At 35.1% G+C, this 22,830-nt stretch overlaps 1 protein-coding gene across 16 annotated transcripts in view; it reads right to left on the reverse strand.

Moving 5' to 3' along the window:
- The window catches only part of DMD (dystrophin), a 1,059,271-nt gene that overhangs the window by 148,990 nt on the left and 887,451 nt on the right, over positions 1 to 22,830 (reverse strand). For all 16 annotated transcript variants that reach the window (XM_064646827.1, XM_064646828.1, XM_064646820.1 and 13 more), the window contains one exon: positions 14,787 to 14,933. In XM_064646827.1, the coding sequence (XP_064502897.1) occupies positions 14,787 to 14,933 (147 nt within the window). The remainder of the gene's footprint in view (positions 1 to 14,786; positions 14,934 to 22,830) is intronic.

The following is a 22,830-nucleotide window of genomic DNA, read 5'->3' on the forward strand; positions in this document are numbered from 1 at the left end:
ATTTATACAGTCCTCAGAGTGGGAGGATAGCACACAGAAACCCCTCAGAAACAAATCTAGGTTTTCAAATCTGCATAGACTTTTTCATGTAGTGTAACAGGCCAAGAACCTTTGAAGATTTTCCACAGGTGAAGGGTAGCAGATTGACATGACCAGGAAACAGGGAGATAAATCCCGCTGACTTCACGTGTGCCTTCCTTTGAAGTGGGCAGGACCTGCATAGGTAAGGCACACAGCACTTGCACTTATACCCAGAAACAGATGTGGGCATTCTATCAGAGGGAAAAATTGCTTTTTTATAACTGAATATGTCTGATCTTCTGGTGGCCTAAATGATCCCTCTTCCTTTCCTACTCTTCTACTGACTGATTTTTATCTTGGTCAGGCTCAGGATGGTCTGTTTTGTTGGTCAGATAAATGCAGATCGATTTTCCCAGGTGAGAGTGACTCAAAAATCACCTTTTTTTACATAAAAAAAAACCATTTAACATAAACATTTTAGGTACTGGCTGATCCAGAGAAACAGATGTCCAGATAGCTGAGAGGTCTATTACTGCACTGCTTAGGATCAGACAGCAGTCTTTGAAGAGATACAGTTTTTGAGGAGGAAAAAAAAAAATATTAACTGAAGTACAGTTCAAGACTAATATTTATTGCAAATGACACTGATTTCTTTATTAAAACAGGCATGTGCTGTGGCAGAACAAATGACAACTAAACCAATGGGGCATTCAGAACTCAAATTGGGAGCTGGTCATTTCAACAGCTCACTCCATAAGCGGCAGCACTCTTGAGTACAGTCATGCAGTGCTCACATCCCACCCACATTACCACTGCACAGGCAGGTCCTTCAGGAGTTCTGAGAATATACAAAAAGTAAAATTATGCTCTGGTGTTAAAGACATAAAGTTGAAACACTCAAAAATGTACCAACATTTTCATGACAGGTATTTATTTTCTTCTCTGTCAGCAAAGCTAGGCAGAAGACAAAAATCGACCACACTGTTTTTGTAATATCGCAGACATTAAATCCTCTTTTGGGAAAAACATGGGTGGGAATCCTATGCCTAATGTCATGGAATTGAGGGTTCAGAACTGAAACCCAAAACTTTTATCTGAAAAGCTTAATTTAAGCAGGAAGATGATTCAAGATCTGGATATTTTTTTCCAATTTGTGGCACAGGCATGTCTGCGGATAAATAAGTAAACTCTTTAAAATACAAATTAGCATAGATTTACAGACTTACACAGGGTTTAAACTTAACTTTTGAAGAACAAGGCACAATTGCCCTATAATTTTATGTAGACTAAGAAAAAGGAAAAGTAAGAAAAAGGAAAAGAAAAAGCAACAAACCTCCAGAGTATGATAATAACATAATAAAATTTAAAGGGCCTATGCATTCCCTTTTGAAGACCCATCTCTCCTTGGAGGGAAAAAATCATTAACTTTTTTTTTGTGTACAGAAAAAGAGAGTGTTTCCTTTCTTGCATAGTAAAATCTGGAGAATGTACACAAATAACAAAAGTTAAAAATCCAGAGAAGCTTGAAGATTGAGCAACCTGTGATAATCTCTCTTTCTGCAGGCACTTGAATCACCCTCTCTTGCTTTGAGCTTGCAATGAAACAGGACTCTGACAAATTGCTATAATCTTCTTTAACCCTAATCACTATTTTAATAAAAAAGGGTCGGTCATCCTGGAATTCGTACAACAGGCAACTGTCATTCTATTTGCTAAATACAGAGTATGCAGCTAACAGGTTGAAATGGTTCAAACTTTTATTATCTTCAGAATATTACATTCCAGCATTAATATTTGACAAGTAAAAGAAAAGAAAATTATGAGACAGTCTGCTTTGAGGAGCTTTAGAGGTCTGCTTAGACCATGGCTGTAGCTTTCACTAACTCCGATCTTAAGAGATTTCTTGGGATTTCTTGGTGGTGATTCATACAACTGCCATGACTAAAAGCCTCCCTCAACTTACACTGCACTTTTCCTCTCTCCATCCCTTCTTTTCTTCTCCTTTTAGATTATAAATTTTCTAGCTGTGTTCTCTATTTGTTTGTTTAATGATTTTCTCCCTAGCCTTTTTTTTTAATAAATAGTGGTATGCTTGTCAGTGGCATGACAGTCAAGGAGAAGCTTATATGAAGAGGAAGAAAGGAAGCTTCAAGGAGAAAAAAAGAGCAATGAGAGAAACTTAAAAGAGCATCAAGGAGATTGTAGGCAGGGGAAGATTAAAGGAAAAAGCAGCAGCCAACTGTGATTTTCAGCTATAAAGGATTCAGCAGCTGTCGTTAAGAACCTGCAGCTCTGCTTGAGACATATTGATCACACTATTTCAATGTTTTCTGTACAACTTGGAGAACCCTCTGTTTACCTTAAATTATAGCAATACTCGGGATAATACTTATCTCTTACTTTTTTTTGACGGAGAAAGACTGTCCTGTGTTTCTCTCTCTTTTCTTTTCCAGAAAGGGATGCTGAACTTCCAGTGTTTTGCTCACCTGGTCACCAACACAGAAGTATAAAAATACCCTTCTTGCTAAAGATGAGGATTTTCTTCTTCTTCTCTGTTTTTTTTTTTTTTTTTTTTTAAGGAGAAACATTTATACATACAGCTCCTTAATACTGTAGCCACTTCCTAGAATGAGTACTCCTGTCGGGCTCACAAAGATAATGCAGAATATAGCATCTCTGTATTTACCAAGTACTGGAGGGTTGTAACCAATCCTGGTTAAATGGTAGAACATCATTAGATTGTTGACAACAGCAAGAAGGTTTGTTTCTAGGACTTCTAAACCATTTTGCACACAATATTCTTGTACTGATATACAAAGTAAATTTTTTGAAAAAGCAAACACTTGTTTTGATAAATACTAAGGCAGTCCTTTTTCCACAGGTTTCACAGAATATTCCGAGTTGGAAGGGACCCATGAGGATCATCAAGTCCAACTCTTATCTTCCACCTGAACATGTCTCAGGATTAATTTTTCTAAAGTTATCTCACAGTTCCTAATCACATAGGTCTTTTTAAATACATTGTACTCTAAGATATAAATGTTAGAGGACAAAAATGCAGGAGGTAGGATGATTCATGTCTCCCACACACCTCTGTTCTTGTAACACCCTTTTTAGTGTTATCATTTTTTCTTATATATTAAAACCAGCTGTATTAGTCTAAACTATAGAGTTATATTAGATTTTGGGGAAAAGGGCAAAAAAAGGAGAAAAAAGCACATTCATACTGTCATTCGCTTTCAAACACAAAGCCATAACGTTCCAAAGGTTTCTCATTCCACAGTGAGAAAAGAAAAAATGCCTCTTATATTTTGTCTTCCTCTCTAGGTACATTAATGACATTTTTGTTCTGATGTGACTATTGTAAGAATCAAAATGCCTCAGCTTCAGGGTTTTTTTTATATTTTATAATACACCAAGCTCCACAAACCTTAGTAGAAAATAGAATACTCTTAATTATGAATAAATTAACTAAATTAGCAACATGAGATGGATATGAAATTAGAGGACTGTTAATTGAAACTGCAAACACAGCTGTATACAGCTTGGAGATGAATCACACCAGTAATGACGCAGATGTTTATAAAATGTGATTATGTTTAGCAGGAGCATACTATTGAAACTCCCCAGCCTATTCTTATATTGTGTCACTGAAATGGTTTTTAAACCCATGAACACCAGGAATCAGAATCTCACGGATGGCAAATTAGGCTCCCTGGATATGTGAATTAGTGTTGTCTGAATGTCAGCAATTTAATTCTCCAGCTTTCAAAGAACGTAGAAGTGGAGCCAAAACCAAACATCTGTTAGTTATATTCTCATTCAGAAAAAAAAAATTAAAAATCTCTGGCAAGTTTGAGACTGAATATGAGAAAGACAGTGAAATACAGTATCTCTAAGCAGTAACACTGCGGTGTGAATATACTGATCCTGTAATTAATATAACGTGAAGGCTCATGAAATCTACTTCCCATACAATTGTGAATACATCTTTTTGGGACTATCCCTCCAAAGTGCTAGAAGGATCAGGAAAAAGTTATAATTCCTATCTAAAGGTTTAAGAATTGATTAGCTTCCTAAAAACAGCAAATCAGGCTTTTTATTCTTTCAGATTTTACATATTCCCTATGATGTTTCCTGATAAACTGTACAATATAGGTCTTTTTTTCCTAGCACAAAAAGGTGCAAATGTTGCTCTTGGGTCATACAAGGATATGTGAGCTATGCAGGCTCAGCAGGGGTAGCAGTCAGTACAGTTGTGAGGGAGGGCACAGCAGACAAAGCCAACAGCCCATGGTGGCTTAAGTTTTAACATACCAGTGAAAGTCTGCCTCGTACCTCCTATTTCCCAGAGCAGTATTACCCCTGAATACCATACAAAGGCATGTAAATGTTACGTGTCTGTGACTTGTTTTCTGGAATAGTTCATAGATTAACAGAAGTAGATTTTACAACAACATTTTCCTTGAATATAACCACGTTTTAAATGAACATGCTGAATAATATAAGATCATAGTTTGTGTCCAAAGCCCTTTCCACACACTGTAGTGAAGCTCACATCACAAAGACACTATTAGCTGTGATTCAGGGGCCTCAGCCTATATAACAATAAATACTTATTAACACAAATGTACACAACTTAGAGCTTGTTTTTCTGGCCCTCTTTTCTAAAGAACAGAACAGACCTTTAGACTAAATAAACTGTTAGAACTACAGTAAAACTGAAAGGCTACTATGCCTTACACCAAATCACCACAATGTCATTTTAATTTAACTAAATTTTATAATATCCCTGATATTATAATATTTCTGATCCATAACTGAATGCTTCCCTAAAAACATGTAAATTCATGCACAAGATGGTTAAAATAATTTGAAAAATTACGTGTAGTGTCACTGGCACAGCTGAAATAATTGGCATGACCTGGCATTGTTAAACATCACAGGCTTATCCCATCAGCCGTGGGAACTACTGAGCACAGTCTAACGATATGAGGGCACAGTGCTGAGAGAGAAAAGTGGTGATCATAAAATTGGATTTGCCTCTGTCTTTCAGAAACTTTATTTTCTGGGAGCTGACCTCTGATTCACTGGTGAAGAAAAAGGATTAAATCTTGAATTTTTAAAAGGGGAAGCTTGCATGACTTCTGCAACCGACCATACTGGTCTGACAGTATTTCACATGTCATTCACAGCTGAATAAAGTTATGAAAGCTTTATGAGAAAATTGGAACCTCTTTCTCTTTAAAGGTAAACCTAGGCAGATTCAGGGGTATATTGCAGCTAGCTATGACAAGTGATGTGCAAACTAAATTCAGTTATCTTAGCTCTTTGGCTGGCAAAAGTACAGACAAAGTCAACTCAGGATTTGAAATGTGATGTTTTGAGATAAGGAACTGTAATACTTGGATATACAAGAAACACAAAGCTATGTTATGGAAGACACATTCTTCTATTTCTTTTAGATACCCCAAAAATCACTGCACTGCGGAAGCAGTGCTGTATTATCAGTTAAGTAGGACAGAACTCATTTTTTTTTGCCGATGAAAGAGTCATAAATGAGGGTTTTGGAAAAAAAGGACACAAAACACTTGAGGTCAATATGAAAAATCAGAGGAATGAAAGTGAAAACATCCAACAGAATGAATATACTATCTACATATGTATCCTTAGGCTTACTTTTCTGGATTGATTAATGCTAATTAATTTTGTTTTAAAACAAACCAAACTGTGGTAGAGAAACAACTTTGGAGAAAATGGAAGAGAAAGACTAATTGAGTCTTCGACCTACACACTTGAGGTTTCCAAAAAAAAGGCATACCCTAAAGAATACATTTCCACAGCATAAGATTTGGATGTTGCTATGATTTTTCAGGTACAAAAGAAATAAAAAATGAATATTAATAAAACTTGAAATTGCAAGCCCCGGGTCAAGAACCATATTTTATACTATGTTTGTTCTGCAGCTAAGGGGTGCATTTCCAAAGGTTATTGCAGTGTCAGTGTTTTATAAAGTAACACCAAGCAAAAGAATTGAACAGCTTAGATGAACCACATGAAGCAATAAGTGTCTTGAAATAATTCCTTTTGCCTGTGTAGTGCTGGGTGTCTCCAAATTAGGAAGGACTTAATAGAAAATGTTTGCACACACAACATATAACAGGATTTGAGCCATTTTGATTATGAAGTACCCTCCTCTACAGCAAATATACCACAACATCACTTCCACACTGACCATAATTTTCTATACAAGGATACAACATTCGGCTTTACTCAATCCGTGTTGAAAACTACAATAGCTTTAGAGAGCACTTTGTGAAATATTTTGAAAATGACACATATAATCTTCTACAAAGGCTGGTTTCAAATCTGTGTCACAACTTAATGCCACTGACATTTTTAGTATTTTAAACCCCATTATTAACATTACTTCTAAAGCAGTAAAAAAAAAATCTTACTTAGCTTGAAGTCTTTCTGAAGCAAAAAGATTTAAAAAATATAGCACAAAATACTACCTAGCTTAAAGACTGTAAAAGCTTTCTGTAACCTGAAAGTATATAGCCTGCCATAAAAATATCTGCAGTGATATAACATATAATTGATATGTCAGAAAGACACAAAATGACTCAACAAAGACATAAAAAAGGCTAAAATTAACCTTTTGCACTGGAAATTTGCATATTATCTCTCTACCTTGGGCTTTTAATCACTTCAAATGAAGTTTCTTGTAGAAAAAAATCACATAATTTCAGAAGAAGGGATTAGTGATAATGGGGAGAAAGAGAAATATGTTTGGCCAGTTTTACATTCTCCCTCTAAAAACCTTTAACAATACTTTGGCACTGGTGCTTGGAATCTAAGGGGTTTTATATTGCTTCCAATCCAAGGGTATTCATTAAGGTTTCATTGAGTTACAAGCCTCTGAAAATCACATTAGAGAGCCTTTACAGGGCAGCTCTTAAATTCAGTGAATGCTCTATCTGCGACAAACGTGTTCCACATTCAAAGCAAACTCTGTACATCTGCTCTGACCTCCCTTCAAACGGAGCGGGCGTGAATGGACAGACGATCCGTGTCAGCAGCGTGGATCCCCTCCAGGATATGGAGCAGAACCAGAAATTGCAAGGATTCATCAGCCTCCTGGTGTTGGCAGACAGCTGACAACGTATCCTACCCTACCAGACCCTACACAATCCTGTCCTGTTCCATCACTTTTGAAAATCTAACCTGAACATTATGAGCTCTGACAATTTATAACATTTTGGGAAGGAAAAGGGCCTGTGAAGTGGAAGCTAGGGTTGGAGAGTGACTTATAATTGCAAGGTTCATTTTGGTTTTGTCCTTTGTTTGCTTTCACTACTCTGACTGCTGCTAATTGTGCATTTCCCAGCTATTCTGCCTCATGTGTTCTTACTGTAAAAAACCCCTAATTTTCCTAATAAGCAGCTTAAACATAGCTGATTGGAATCAGGTCACATGCCTGAAAAGGTGTTGAAAAAAATCAGGCCATATTCTCTCACTTTGGGCAAAAAAAATGAAGCTATCTGTGCAATTTTATCATCCAAGGCATAAACTTCCAAATCCCACAGTCTACACCTCTTTCTAGGGCTGAAACTCAGAACTTTAATTCTCTAAATGTCACTTCCACACTGCTTGTCAAAGGGACTCTTACAGAAATATTTTCAACTAATGGTTTTGAGATGATCAGGTGTTATGGATCGTGAACATTTAAGAATACAGTTTCAATGGTGGCTACCAAATAAATTAAAGAGCTACAAACTACTTGACTAAAAAGCAACAGAACCAGTGGATGTTGGTTTCTAGTGAATATAGTTTCAACAGTATCATAACCTCTGTTTTCCTCAGTATCCTAAATATAGTCTGGTATGAGTCATATAGATGTGTGCTGCCAAACATAATCTATAACTGCTGACAGGTGGAAGTAAATTGTGCAAGTCTTCTTTTATAAGGAAATGAGACTCACATATATCAACTAATATGCCCATTCTTTTCCTATCATTTATCCATCAAACAGATAAATTGGAGACCTTACAGAATATATAGTATATGCAAAGGTTGTACAATAGAGTGCTAAATTCAAGCTGCTTGTGTAACATATTTTCTTGTATTTGATAAATTTTAAGTGCACTTTTTTTTATGCAAACAGCATAACTCAGTTTTTATAATCCCAAACACCCCCACACATATACAAGAAACAAAAAATACATCAAAAGAAATCTACATATGCGTATTGTGATGAGGATATAAAAGAAGGATAAATTGCTATTCTTCTGCATGGTTCTTCAAAACATTCTCATAGAGGAGAAAATTCCAGAGTAAAGGAAGTCAAAAGAGGATAAAAAAACTCTAAAATGAATGCATGCCCTATACCAAAAATGACTAAAGCATTTGTAATTTTCAACAAACTGAAACTCATCACACACAACATCATAAATTTAACAAGGTTTTATTAGTTTTTCTGCTTGCATGGCTGTGGATGATAACTAGAGCTGTTTATACTTATATACACACTTTCGTTCACTGGCTGCCCTAAATATGTCACAATGAAGGTGTCCTCCTAATTTAGGAAGGAATCTCTCCAATTTTTGACACACATTTCATTAGAAGAATTGAATCCCAATCCAGATAGCTGGCCTTCCTCCACTAGCTTACAGAAATAAATAGATAGGATCTCTAAAGAATGGATGACTGTAAAATGAATTCTATATGCATATTTTTGCAGACAAATATTGAGAAAATTTGAGACTCAGGCTAACAGAAATTTAAGAAAAATGCATGGGTATATGACTTCTACAGCCAACTGGCACAGCCAATTAAATAAATAAGAGACCATTAAAGAGCTGTGACAATTGTGGCTTTGGCAGAAGTTCCAGTTCTCATGGAATATACAAAATAACATTTGAACTAAGTAGTCTGATGGGAAAACTCAACTTCCAAAAATGATCAAAATCTCCCTCTGCTGGGAAGATTAAGTCTGCAACTACAAAATAATTTTAAATATCAAGGTTGAAAAGCACTATGATTTTATTAGTGCACTAATTACTGTAATTAGGTGAGCTAGAATTTTGGCTCCATAATGTACAAAAGTTGTTTCTTGTTTTTCTCAGCTACTTACAGATACCATAAGTCAAAATGTAGTTTAAAAAAAGAGGAACCCCCCCAAAATAGAAACAAATTAATTATTAAAATTAATGAAATATCAAAATGGAAAGAGAACCTGCTAAAGTAACAGAAAGGTAATAATGCTCAAATATAAAAATATCACTCACTGCCTTTTATATTGCACATTCATATATACATGACATTCTCTGCCTCATTCGGAGAAGAAATATTTTTCTTGCTACTGTTGCATCATCTGCCAATCTCTCAACTTCAACAGAACTCCAGTTTAAACTCACTGTTTAATAATAAATAAGTCCACTTGTACTAGAAGATATACAAAAAAATTGGACAATTTTTCTCTCTAAGTATATGACTAGAGCTTTCCTGTACGAGAATCCTATGTAGTAGCAATTGAACAACTGAACTGCAAAGCAAGAGATATTTTCTTTTTCTTTAGGAAAAATTATATAAGAGAATATCCTTAACTACACTCAAATCTTAATTCCATGGTTTAGCCAAGAAGTAAAGTTCCCAAAACCATTACCCTGCTACATATGCACAAATAAAAAGAGGACCTGAGAATCCAGTAATCCTTATTTTAATTCAACTGTGAGAGACCTGAAAAAGACATTTCTTTTACATATGTATTATTGTTGTTATTTCATTTGTTTTCAGAGGATTTTTTTTCTTGGAGAAGGTGTGGAGGATGGAAGGTGAAGTAAAATTAAAAAAAAAAACCAAATCTGAAACCTATTATAATAGGTCACTGATGATTTCAACTTGCATTTTGATGCAACTTATTTGCCCTGGTGCCCAAACCTTATCAAAAGAAGGGTGTGAGCTGAGGATGGCTGCCCAGAATGCCTGTGACTCACCTTTCCAGAGATTCACTGGATATCAACAAATATTTGAAAACACCTATCATTAGTATTTGGTGGGACATCTACATACAGAGGCCAGCAAGGCTTTGATGCATAGTCACCATTTCACATTGATTTTAGGAAGGAAGAGATTTCCTTTTTGGCTTTTGTATTCTTGATGTTAGTACCTCTGCAAATACAGATGGCAATAGTAATTCATATTTCTCACCACAGATTGAAAGAATCAGCTAATATTTGTGAAGCAGCCAGAAGATGCTGTTATTTGAAATAACTCATTGCAGTGACACTTATTACAGTAGTTTGCATTACACAGCTCAGTAAAGAGTCTGTCCTCAGCAGAATACAAATAAAATTATGATATAACTTTAGATAACTGCCTGCAGGGGTACTAAAAGCCTGCTGGTTCTTCACAGTTCCTGCAAGCAGAGAGTACTGTTCGAGGGAACAGTATAATAGAGTTGTGGCTGGATATTCTAACAAGAGGCAGCGTGGCTTTTGCACCACATCAATCTTCAGATACCCACATGCTGGAGAATCTTTGCTACTGGTGAAAGATGAGCTGAGGATTTAGGAATGATACTGAAATCAGGGCTTATGCTTCTTTACAGTCACACATTATATATAGAAATCAGAGAATTGTAGAAATGTTTAGGTTGGAAAAGACCTTGGGCTGGTTTAGCTCTAGGTTTTGATGTGCTCAGAGACAACCACTCACAAATGACAACAGTTTGTTACAACTTTCAAAAGTAAAACAATTAGAATATAAGTACCATAACAACATATTTGAAAAGGTACAGGTTTTTGGATGAAAGATGGTTCTTACTATATTTTTCAGCTTATTAAAGGTACTATTCTAGATAAGAGCAAACACAGTTTGATTTAGACCCAAAAACCCCTTTCTTGATAACTGAAGTGTATGTTCTCCGTGGGATGTTTGTAAATTCTTTCACGTGTCAGGGTCTTTGCCCTTTGACCAGAACTACACCAACCAGACCTCTGACTGAAGTGAAATGGATATAGCTCCCACCAATCTGGGCTCCCTGGCTCCCCAGATGTCAACTGGAAGTAAGAAAGAGTTTGCAAACACGTTTTCCCCCAGGATGATCTCATTACATATACTGTTTGAAGCACACACGATCTGAACATGAGAGCTCCTTGTGAAATTCATAACAAATAGCTCCCTGGAAAGATTTCATCTCCTTTCATGTTTAAGAAAAATGAAAAAATTAAACAGCATATTTTCCTCAAAACTACTCTTTTAGAGGCACAAAGCTAATTATTTTCACATTCCTTAAACTCCACAGATGATGACACAGTTTTCAGTGACTGAGCTGAGTGCATTAGCTTTCATTAATGAAATACACCTCACATAACACTTCAAAACCAGGGCTGGTTGAGTCTGTAATTGGTCGAGTGCTTTCTATACATTTTTCTTCCAGTAATACTCCAGTGTATATTCACCAAAACTGAATACAAATCAGGTAACTTAACGGCAAACATGCCTTTCTGCAGAAACACAAATGAAGTTCTGGGAAGATTCTGCAGCAATATTTGATACTATTCGCTAACAGCACTAATCTCATTCTACAACCATTGTGAAATACTGCAAATGATTGGCCTTACTCTGATCTTATGTAAGTCCCAGTATCAATAAAGAAACAAACAAGACATGATTTCCTCCTTTACAAAATGCTCTTTAACTTTCTCATAACACTAGAATTTGCTGTTGTTTCAGATGTGATACATCTTACGTCTTTATGCACTTTTCCCATACATAACTAAGAATGGGCATCTTTATGGCAAGACGTAGCACAGAAGGCTCTGTTTTATGATTTTCCTGCACTCATATTTTCTAGGAACTGGGATGCATGGATAAGAAATATTTTCCCCATTAGGAAAAGGACAAGGAGAGAGAGATCTAACCTTTGAGGGGAAAAAAAAAAGAGAAGGAATCTAGGAAAAGGGAAGAACAGATTAAAAAAAAAACAGAGATAAAGAAAGTAAGATGGGGAAAGGCAGAGAAAAGTAGGAATATGGAAAGAATTACTTTTTGAAAAAAAAGAATTAATAGAAGCCAATGAGAGAATATCACTAGTGTAAAAGAAAGACACATTAAAATACACAGAAGGCTGAAATCAATGGAAAATATGAAAGAACTAAAGCACTAAGGAGATATTTTAGGTGGCATTAGTCTAAGAAAGGCAATTAATAGAAAAGAAAGATAACACAGAACCATTAGACAAATTGAAAACCAGAAACAAACAACAGGAGTGTACCTTGAAATGGTTTTGCATGAAACAATTTGTTTGTTTTTTTTTTTTTTTCCTATTGCATGGCCAAAATTTCAATTTTCTATGAAGAGTATCACACCTAACTGGAGTGCTGGTCATACATATGTAGGTCTAACCCTAAGACAGAACAACACATAATACTTTAAAAAGTCCCACTCAGGTGTGTCAGTGTCCAGCAGACATCATACATAGAACAGTTGGTTTAGATTGTTGTACCTTCATTCCAACTGGACTATTCTATTCTAGTCTATGCTATTCTATTCTCTTCTAACAAAAATGAGCTCTGCATCTCAATGCAACTCAAACTCTGCTCCCTTTTAAGCAAAAAATTATTTTATAGGAACAGATGTGCCCTTCTTCTTTCTAGGGGTCAGAACTTGGCCTTTTGTATATGATAATCCTTCAAAGTTACTTATGTCTTTTCCCCTCAGGATGTGTTTAAAAATTTACTGGACTGTTTTCACCTTAGTCTCTGTATCTTCCAAATGCCATTTAGGTAAATATGAAAAAAGACAGTAAACCACAATATTCCAAGTAACTATCTGTTCTATCAGCCATAACATCTCACTCTGACATACTGTCTCCAAGTATCTATCTTCAGAGAAGATGAAGCACTTTGTTTTCCAAATATCTGAATTTGATAAATCAAGACAATAATTTACAAAGCAAAGGGAATTGTTCACAATGTTGCCTGAGCTCTGTGGAAAACAACATTTTATCTTTGAACTGTGTGCAAACAGGTGAGTTGCCCTATATATTTTTAAATGATCTACAATATCTGGTTGGCCCTCTTTCTAGTGTATTTATGAATGATAACAGCAAAACATATTCTTGGGCTTTCTCCCAGATCTGTTGAGTTTTTCATATCTTGGATGCTTTTACCCTGAAAAATCTTCCTGCTTTCCTTTATTTCCCAATTAAGTAATGAAGAATATTTCAGCGAATCACTGGAAGTAATTAACTATTTTAGCAGTGAAATAAGGTAGTTTTCAATGTATCATAGAAGATATGTTAATTTAATCAGCTGCTTATAAAAACTAAACAGATATGATTTCTCTCATATGTGCATAAACATATCGGGAATACCCAGTTTGTCTTCCATATTTCTGTTGATTTAATTAATAATATTACCTGAACTCTATTATGAGGATCTGGGAAAAAGTGGGTAGTAATGACAAAAGAACTTGAAGTAATGATCTTTACTTAAAATATCACTCTCACTGCAAAGTTTTGAATTAGGAAAAAAAAATCTGTTAATATCTGCATGAACTGATAACAAACCAGAGATTTCACAGTGCTGTGAGATTTCTTTTGGAGAAGCAATAAAGAAACAATAACGTGTTACTGACTATTAGAATTCACAGCACCATTGTAAGAAAAGAGGTAATCGATTCATTTCTGTCTATTGACAATGTTTGGGGTTTACAATGAAAGAAAACCTCTTTATTAAACCCCATAGTTCTACATTTTTTAAACAAAATATCAAATTAAATACAACACAATTTCAAAATCTAAAGCAGTGATGTAGCAAGAAATAAAATAGCAAGTTAAATTCAGCACTTAATTTAATTGCATTTACCTTCATTTAGTCATAACATCACTCCCCAACTATTGGATCTATATAACCTACACCACTGCATACATGTTTACATATGCTCTCTAATGCACACTGTTCCCAAAATTCTAAGCTAAGATACAGCGCATCTTGGAAAAAAAAAAAAACAACTATGCATGTTTGAAGTCTTTATCTCAAGATAAGAATTTGTAAATTTTTCAGTATTTATAACTTATGGTGGATGTTCACCTTAATTCCATAATATATCTTATTATTTTTTTCTGCATTAGAGCTCAAACTATAAAATCCCATTCTGAACAGCTTTACTTGCAGTATCAAGTCCTGCTAATTACCTGAATGCATGTGATGCCTTGTAATTTAATAACTGATTGTACGGGTGTGATTTTACAGATTCCGCTGCATGGAATCATTAATCTATATTAACCTATAAAGAATTTATTTAAAACTGTTGCTCCCAGAAATTATTTAAACCATAGTAAAAGGAATGAAGCAGCAGAAGTAAACTGTCTTATGTGAATCTTCTATATACACCATAAAAATATCCATAAAACATGGTTAAGTCATGTGATAAATGAACACATGATATATCAGGCAGCAAGATTTGCTAAATATTAATACTAAAAGGTAAATAAACTATTAAGTATTTTAACTTCATAGTTGTACCACATGAGAAACTGGGCTACTTAATCTTATTTGATAAAGTATTCAGAGCCATGTGAAAATAGAGCATCAGGTTTAACTACTGTCTTCTCACAGAGGCACCATTATGGAAAGCTTGCTTCATTTTTAATGCCTTAGTTCTCTTTTGTGCTATTTCATAGGGAACAAACAAACACAGAGAAATAAAAATATTTACTTAAATGCAGCATAAAGAAAAAGTAGTATGCAATGTACCTGTAGCACCTTCCATCTTGTGTTCAGGTCTTCCACACAGCTGAGATTGTACTGGGAGAGTTGGATATCGGAGGGAGTGAACCGGTGAGCGAGGTCATTGACTTGATGCACCTTTTCTTTAAGGGGTACAAGTTCTGCTCGATAAACCTGTGTGAATTAAATAAAACTATAAATAAAGATAAGCCTTAACTTCAAAAACTATTGGTTCTGCTACCAGCTGATTAGTAATGTAATGATAATACATATCAAGCTGAAAGGAAGGAGCATATTGGTCATAGTACAGTTACCAGTCTTTTCGTATAACTTCATATAGACTTTAGGTCTCAAGGGTAAGGCCCAGCATTTCAGAAGGTGCTATGGAGTTGGAACCTTCATAGCTATTTTTGGCCAGTTAAACCACATTTCCAACCAGCACACCCAACGGGATGTGCACTGCAGAGCACACATCTGTCCTGCCTCATCCTTTACATGTGTGTAACACATATTCCTTTGGGATTGATGGGAGAGTTAAGTACTGTTTAACACAGGAAAAGAGAGGATGACAACTGTTCCCAAATACAACAAAGGAAACAACAGAAGCAACGATAAAACTATTACAGACCCCACTAAGGGCATGATCTTATCATGAGTATCTTACATGTAACAAACAAAAGGTTAGAAATGGGAAGTACAAAAAAAAAAAATTGCTATGAATCCCAACCTGGCCTACATGGCTCATGAGTCTCATGCTCTTACACATAGCTAACAATTTCAGTCTAGCTAATAATTTCAGTAATGCATTTGAAAACCAGAAACTGCTAGTTACAAGCTTCTTGTTTTCAAAGCAACAACCTGATGATGATGCTTTTGTGACACATCTGGGTACCTTCAGATAAATTCAGGGCATCATGACTTTGTATCAAAGAAAGGAATCTCTATGTAGATCTTCCACTGCTGCATATCTATCTTTTCTAAGGAGACATTTATGAATCTTTAATGTGATAAAATATGTCAAAATGTAACAATGAGTCATTTCTAAGGGACAAATTCTATGATTCTCAGGAGTACATTTTGTTGCAATATGATGTCTACACACAAAGGCAGAATAATTTACTTTCTATATTAGTCTTGCTTTCTAGCTCCTTTCTCTCAGTACTTTTAATATAAACCACATGTGGTCTGCATCTCATTACAGATAATCAAATAAGCTGAAACTATTGCCTAGTAATCTTTTCATCAACACGTGATGCAAAATAAGGTAAAAACAAAGACCATCCAGTATCTCAGGGAACCTTAAGAGTAAACAGTATGAAGACATTCATAGACATCAGAATGCCATAAACAGCACTAAAGGTAAACATCATTGAAAAATTGTTCCTCAAATGTCTTTCAAAACCAGACTTGGCTTCCCTCAATTATGTTAAATTACCCTACAACATAAGGAGTTAGACTGATTTAAGTGGCACTCATGCAGTGAATGACTCTAATGATAAATCTATAAAATACACCATCAGAAGGGGTGTGCATTTTGCAAAGGGAAGCACAGAGAGTGATGCAAGTGCCACTCTTGTGACAGAAGATGCATACATTGAGTTCATGACATAACAGTTGACTTCTCCATTTCACCAGTTTTAATACCATTGGAACACAACTGACATTACTGCAGAGAATACTGAGCTACAGTTTCGTGTCAAGCAAGGTCTGAAATACAAAGAAAAAGAAGAGCGCTCATGTTTGGTTTTGTCCCATAGAGTTATATATGTGCTTACCCTGAACTTTTTAGTTAGTAGTTGAGTTCAGAGAACAAACAACATGGTTTAAAAATAGACATTTGTTGTTGCAAGGTAAAAACCTCAAAGGCTGAAGAGATATATATACCACTGTGTGAACACTTCACTTGCAAACAGTTATTTAACTGGTTTTTTTCCTTTGATCTGCTAGTTTCATAGCCCAGGTCCCTGGCCATGACTCTGTGGCTTATATTTGGGATGATCAACTCAGTTCCTCTAGTGTTGCTTGGTTTCCAAGATGAGAGAACACCTCTAAGCTAGTGTCACCAATGTCCACATTGCATATAAATACAAATATACATTTGTATATATTTAGAGGTATTGTTATATATATAATAAAAGTATTATATAATAAAAATTAAAACACACAATAAATGTATGTCTATATATAAAATAAAAACCACGGGTAGAATACATGCAGATCAATAAACGCAAGGATCAGTTCCCATACAACAATGCACTTTAATGCAGTTACTGCATGAAATCAAGTTAATTTTCTACCATTTGTATGGCAATAGGAGCAGGGTTTTGATTGAAAAAGTTCACTGCTTAGGCAAAGCACACAGGCTTAAGCTTATCAAGCACTTGTTTTTAAATATATATTTTAGTCTCTGTATGATTTTAGACCTGTTACTTACATCTGCAGTGTTGACCGGAAAGCACTGGTCTCACTTACCTGACATAAATGACTAGGTAACTCACACAATTATTACACACTAGGTAACTCACACAATTATTACACCATTACTAAGGTGAAATAGAAGAACCTTCATAATTAGTCAACATGGTTTTTTGACTGTAAGGTATTTTTCACACCATAAAGGCTACAGCACAGAAGCAAGTCACAAAAACAGAAATCAAATCATAGAAATAAATATGGAAGTAAAGAAGAAAACTTATCTTCAGTTCCCTCTCTAATCAATGCCTTTTTTAATTTTTTTTTGTGCTGCAAGGATAATGATCTTTCCAGTGTGATGCTAATTTTCCAATGTACAAAATACAAAAGCTTTTGCTCCATCTTTAAATTCGACATTCTGTATTCTATTATCATTAAGCCTGAATTTTTACTGGTATTTTTTATTAGTTGTACAAATCAAAACATAATAAACAGCAAGAACATAAAGAGAATGCTAGTCAATGAACAGCTACCTAATTAATACCAGCAAGCTTACAGTTAAAAACTGCAGACAGAAAAAAAAATATCCATAGAAAGAACTGGCATATGAGATTATATGGTTAAGAAGTCAGTGACTATAAGGCTTCTTTAAGCAACAGTTTATCACAGACAACCACTCCATCAGTCAAAATACATGATTTTAAAGCTGGGCTTTTGTCTCAGAGTAAGTGAAATTCAGTGTGAGTTCTTATATTTTTTCAATGAATATTTGAACAGGTTTACTGAATAATAATAATTTCTATATTTTCTACAGTACTTGGCATCTGTAGAAGCAGAAATTTAGAATTTTTACTGGATTGTGATTTTTATCAGTATGACTGAAATGTTTAAGAGAAATATTTATAATTTTAATCATTAGTTCGTATAGTAGAAGACTGATTAATTTTTTTCTATTTTTTTTTCCTTTTGCATAAAGACCACTATATATATATAACAGGTTTATATCAGAAAAATTTAGGTAACTATATTGTTGATAATTTAAAAACAAGCATACATGGTGAGTAGTAGAGTATTAGTACCACAAGGAGACATGTCTGAACCCATTAAACTGCTCAGGATGTAAATGAGTTCACAGTGTGAACAGCAATAGGACAACCAGCCCCAAATTATCTTCATTAGAATTGCCCTCATGCAAGAAAGAATTTCAGTGGTTTGTGCTACTGTAGGTGGTAGATTGGATTTTAAATGATCCATACGGTCTTGTCAGAAAATATTTTAAAATGCCTTGGAACATTAGTAAGGACTCTAGAAGACATGTGCCATAGATATCATAACCAGACATATATTAAAAGTCTAGAGAACACAGAGTGACCATAATCAGTCAGATGAAAAGCTCATCTTGCCCAGTCCCTTGCCTGATAATAGCCAATACAACTGCTTAGGGAAGAAGGTAAAGGAAAGCATCAGCATCCCTGCTTCTTGCTGTACTCTTCCAGCTTAGCAAACTCTCAGAAATTATGGAGCCAGAAGCTGCATTTTTATATCAAACGGACCTCAATGGAATCTTTTTCCATGGAATTATATACTTCGATTTTGGACTAACATATGCTCTTACTATCCAAAATACCCTATGGTAAGGTCAGTATTTAGGTTAAAGAACCATTTCCTTTTTGATTTTTTTTAAACCTAACACTAGAGACCCACTTGAGATGTCCCTAATTCTTAGCTCATGAGAGATAGCACCCAACCATTCTGAGTGGACTTGTGCTTTTGTAATATCTACAAATCTTGCATATTATTTTTAGCTTCTTCTTGTTAAATATACAAAGACCATGACATATATGATTACATGTGGATATCTATAAGGTATTAACATCTGAGCAATTCACCACATGGTTCCTTTATATTCAATAGCTAATCAAAACCAGGAACTGAACATTATGTAAGGTTTCACAATAAGATGGCATGAATCACATTCTGAATTACAACAGAAATGGGCAGATTTTCATTGACTATACTGCGAGCTTAGGCAACCAGCTCACATGCAGACAGCTACCTGACAGATGAGAAATTACATAAGAGGAACCCCACTCCGACACCATTTATTCTGTCCTTGGTTACTTTTTATCTAATCTGCTATAATCTTTTTTATAGTTGGGATCCAAAACACTTCCTACTATATATATGATAGAGGTACAACAGAGACTTGCACTATGGCATCATGATATTTTCTGCTTTCTCAGTAATTCTTAGCATTGCATTTGGCTCTATGAACAGTCCTGAGTATTGATGTGATGTTTTCAGAGGATGTTATGATTCCAAGACCTCTTTCATGAGTGTTAAAGGAATGCTGAAAGGCCTAAAGAGCTCATTACTGTTTGGGATAAATTTGGGATAGCTTTTTTCACATGTTTCGCTTGAGATTTATCAGCACTTTATTTCATCTGCCATCACTTTGCTGACAGTCAGTACTGTGAAGTTTTTCTATAGCTGTTTGCAATCTGTCCTCACCTTAAGTACTTTCAATAGGTTTGTATCATCAAAATGTGCTAATGCATTAATAATTTTTCTTTCCAGCTCATTTATGTAACGTGCTGCACAGAGTAGACCTTCTGGAGCACAATCATCTCCTTCTGGGAAAACTGACCTGTGCTTTTTACTTTCCATTTTTTATAGGAAATTACCAGATAGCTGCTTATTTATCCACATGAAGACCATCTCTATTATCTCACCAGAACTTAGTTTCTTTGCTGGAAGACTTTCTTAAAATCCCTGGGGAATGCCAAATGGCCTACACCCCCTTAGCAGTATGCTAATGTTTCCTTCAAGGCACACTAGGAAATGAAAGGCACATCTACTTTTACAGAACAATCTCTTATCTTTTTTGCAGTATATTCTTCCCAGATTTCCTGGTCTGTAGGTCCACAGGCCTGACTAGATGCACTATTTAAAAATTATCCCCACGTTTGCCCTGTTCCATTTCTCATAAAAAACTAATTTTAAATAAGAAAATGCTGTTAATAGATACAGGTATTTTACACTTCCATTAGAACACTTCACCAAATACTCATCTGCCTCTGGTGATTTGGTGCTCTTAATCATGACATTTTGTTCTTTGTATTTTTGCTCCAAATAGCTTTCTTTATTATTTTCTTTAGCCACCTCATCTCTCTAGGTCTTTATGAGTCCATTCTAATGGTTGGTTCTTAGTGTCCAGGGTCTTCACAGACTTTGTCCTTTTGGTTTCTTTCCATCAGGCTTCCTCATTTGTGTGTAGCTTGCTTTCTGAAAACTGAACATTGCTGTGGTGGATTTTTCGGGTTATTTTTTGTCCCTGCAGAGATGCTGACCTTTAGTTCATAATGATCCCCATTATGATAGAAATGTTTTGAACTTGCAGTGCTCTGTACCAAGTAAAATCTTTTCCCTACTGGTTATCCTCCTGGAGTTTCTTAACATTATGTATTTTCTATTTAGTGCTGGAACTTCAATTCCAAAGGGATTTTAGGCTAGTGTCTGTAATTACAGACCAATTTCTAACATATTTTAGCAGATGCAGGCTAAGCCCCCAAAATTATTTGCAAGTCCTTTTCTGCATATTTTCCATTAAATTTGCTTGTGCTTCGGATATCCTATTCCAAGGTAGTAAAAGCTATCAGATAGCCCTCACCCCTTTCCAGAATACCAACTCTATTAATGAAAATTTGATGATTAGGTTTTTTTCAGATGTCTTTTCTTCCATATTTCACATGCCACACTGGTGGTTTTATCCTATTTTTATTTAGGAAACCCTAACACACGCTGACTTCCTCTTTGGAAGGCTGCTCAATGTTCAGAAGAGAGATAAAATAAAAAAATCTATGTCTTTTTTTTTTTTAAGGAATCACCAAAAGGAAATGGCTTTTGTCAATGCCATGAAAAATTTGGGTTTTTATTTAAGATTCATAAATCAGTTCCATAAAATCTGAAAGGAAATTCATGTCATTTGAGTAGAAGAGTAAAAAAAGTAAACAAGCTTATTTCAATAACAATAGAGATATTATATACTTTGCTAGCCTCAGGGAGTTTCCATTGCAAAATTCACAATGAAGTTCAGGAAGGAACATTGACTAAAATGCAATATTCCACTTAACCCCCCTCTCCCTCAACCACATGTGCAATAGCTTGCTAACAAGTCAAACACAGAGTTCAGGAATCCAACCGAAATCACATCAAGTGCCTATAACTTCCAACTCACTGATGTTAATGGAATACTGTGACTAAATCCCAGTATGCCATTTGGAAAATACACCCTGAATAGGAAGTGTATTTTCAGAAAAGTACCTATTCCTTATGCACACAGAAAAATTAAAATGCAGGCTGTTTTTTATTTATTGTTTGCTACCGTAAAATGTCAGTAGGTCATTAAAATTGCTTTTTTTACTCTTACTGTACTTATTCCTACTGATCCCAATACCCACTATTTATGTTTAGATGTAGTCCACAGGAGACAATCTCAGTGCCTTGTCAGAACAAATAGCAATTATGCAGCTGTATTGAGAGTATGCAATCATTGTTGCTTAGCACTAACCACACTGACAAAAGGGAATTAACAGCACTCACATACAAAGTCATATATTCTTATGTACACCTCAGTAGTGTACTGAAATTGTGTTGGGCTGTATTTGTCTTAAAAATTGTTTTCAATAAACAGACACCATCTAATAATGATTTACTTGCAATTGCTATGCATTTGTTCAATCCCAGAATTAAAACAAGGAATTAAGCTTTTCAATTACAATTTAAAATACAGTCAGTATTCCTATTGGCTCCTACCTATCTGAAAATATTTCTGAAGTGAAAAGTAGCTTGGGAGCATATTCATTTTTTGATGTTATTTTGTCCCTCATGTGCCTTAACAAGACTTGGACTTATGTTTACAAGTTTAGAAAAATCTCTGTGAGACCACGTATGAACAATTACTGTACCACTATAGTGGAATATTGTTTCCCAGCTATATTGCTCTCAGTCATCCTGAACACATAAAGACTCATTAGTGTTACCCACACTCACGGGAGAAGTGACCACAAACCTCACAGAACATATATTGCAATACCCTTCTCTTGCTGGAATGGGAAGTTAAAGGAGACTTTAAAGTTCATTTCCCCAATCCATTAAATAATTTAAATGTCCAACAATAGCTTCTGGAAATGAGTCTCTATTTGGTTATAGATGAAACAGGCATAATGTCTGCCTGAGATGTTAAAGGTAATTTGGCATAATCTCTAACTTTTTTCCCCTCAGATTGTATGGACTAGCAACTATAACTTCATCAGCCTTCCATTTGAACACTATGTAGGTTTATTTAGAGCACAACACTGGAAGTTAAAATTGATCCCAAAGTTAGCTTCTCCTAGAGGTTATAAATCCAAGACTTTGTTGGATAGTATCCTCTTTCACTAACTTTCACTTTTACAAGCCTAAACCCAAGGAATTTAAAACATTTTTTATTGGCCTTTTAAAAGGGAAGGAAAAAAATTCAAATAATTTGAAAATCATGACAATCATCTCTAGTTTTCCAGCAATGGTATTTACTATTTATGCAGTTCATATCTAAATTTTATATAGGACTAAACATTATAGCATCTCTATTTAGAAATTAAATGTTTTTCACTTCCTA

The sequence above is a fragment of the Pseudopipra pipra genome, chromosome 2, assembly GCF_036250125.1.
Source record: "Pseudopipra pipra isolate bDixPip1 chromosome 2, bDixPip1.hap1, whole genome shotgun sequence".
NCBI lineage: Eukaryota > Metazoa > Chordata > Aves > Passeriformes > Pipridae > Pseudopipra > Pseudopipra pipra.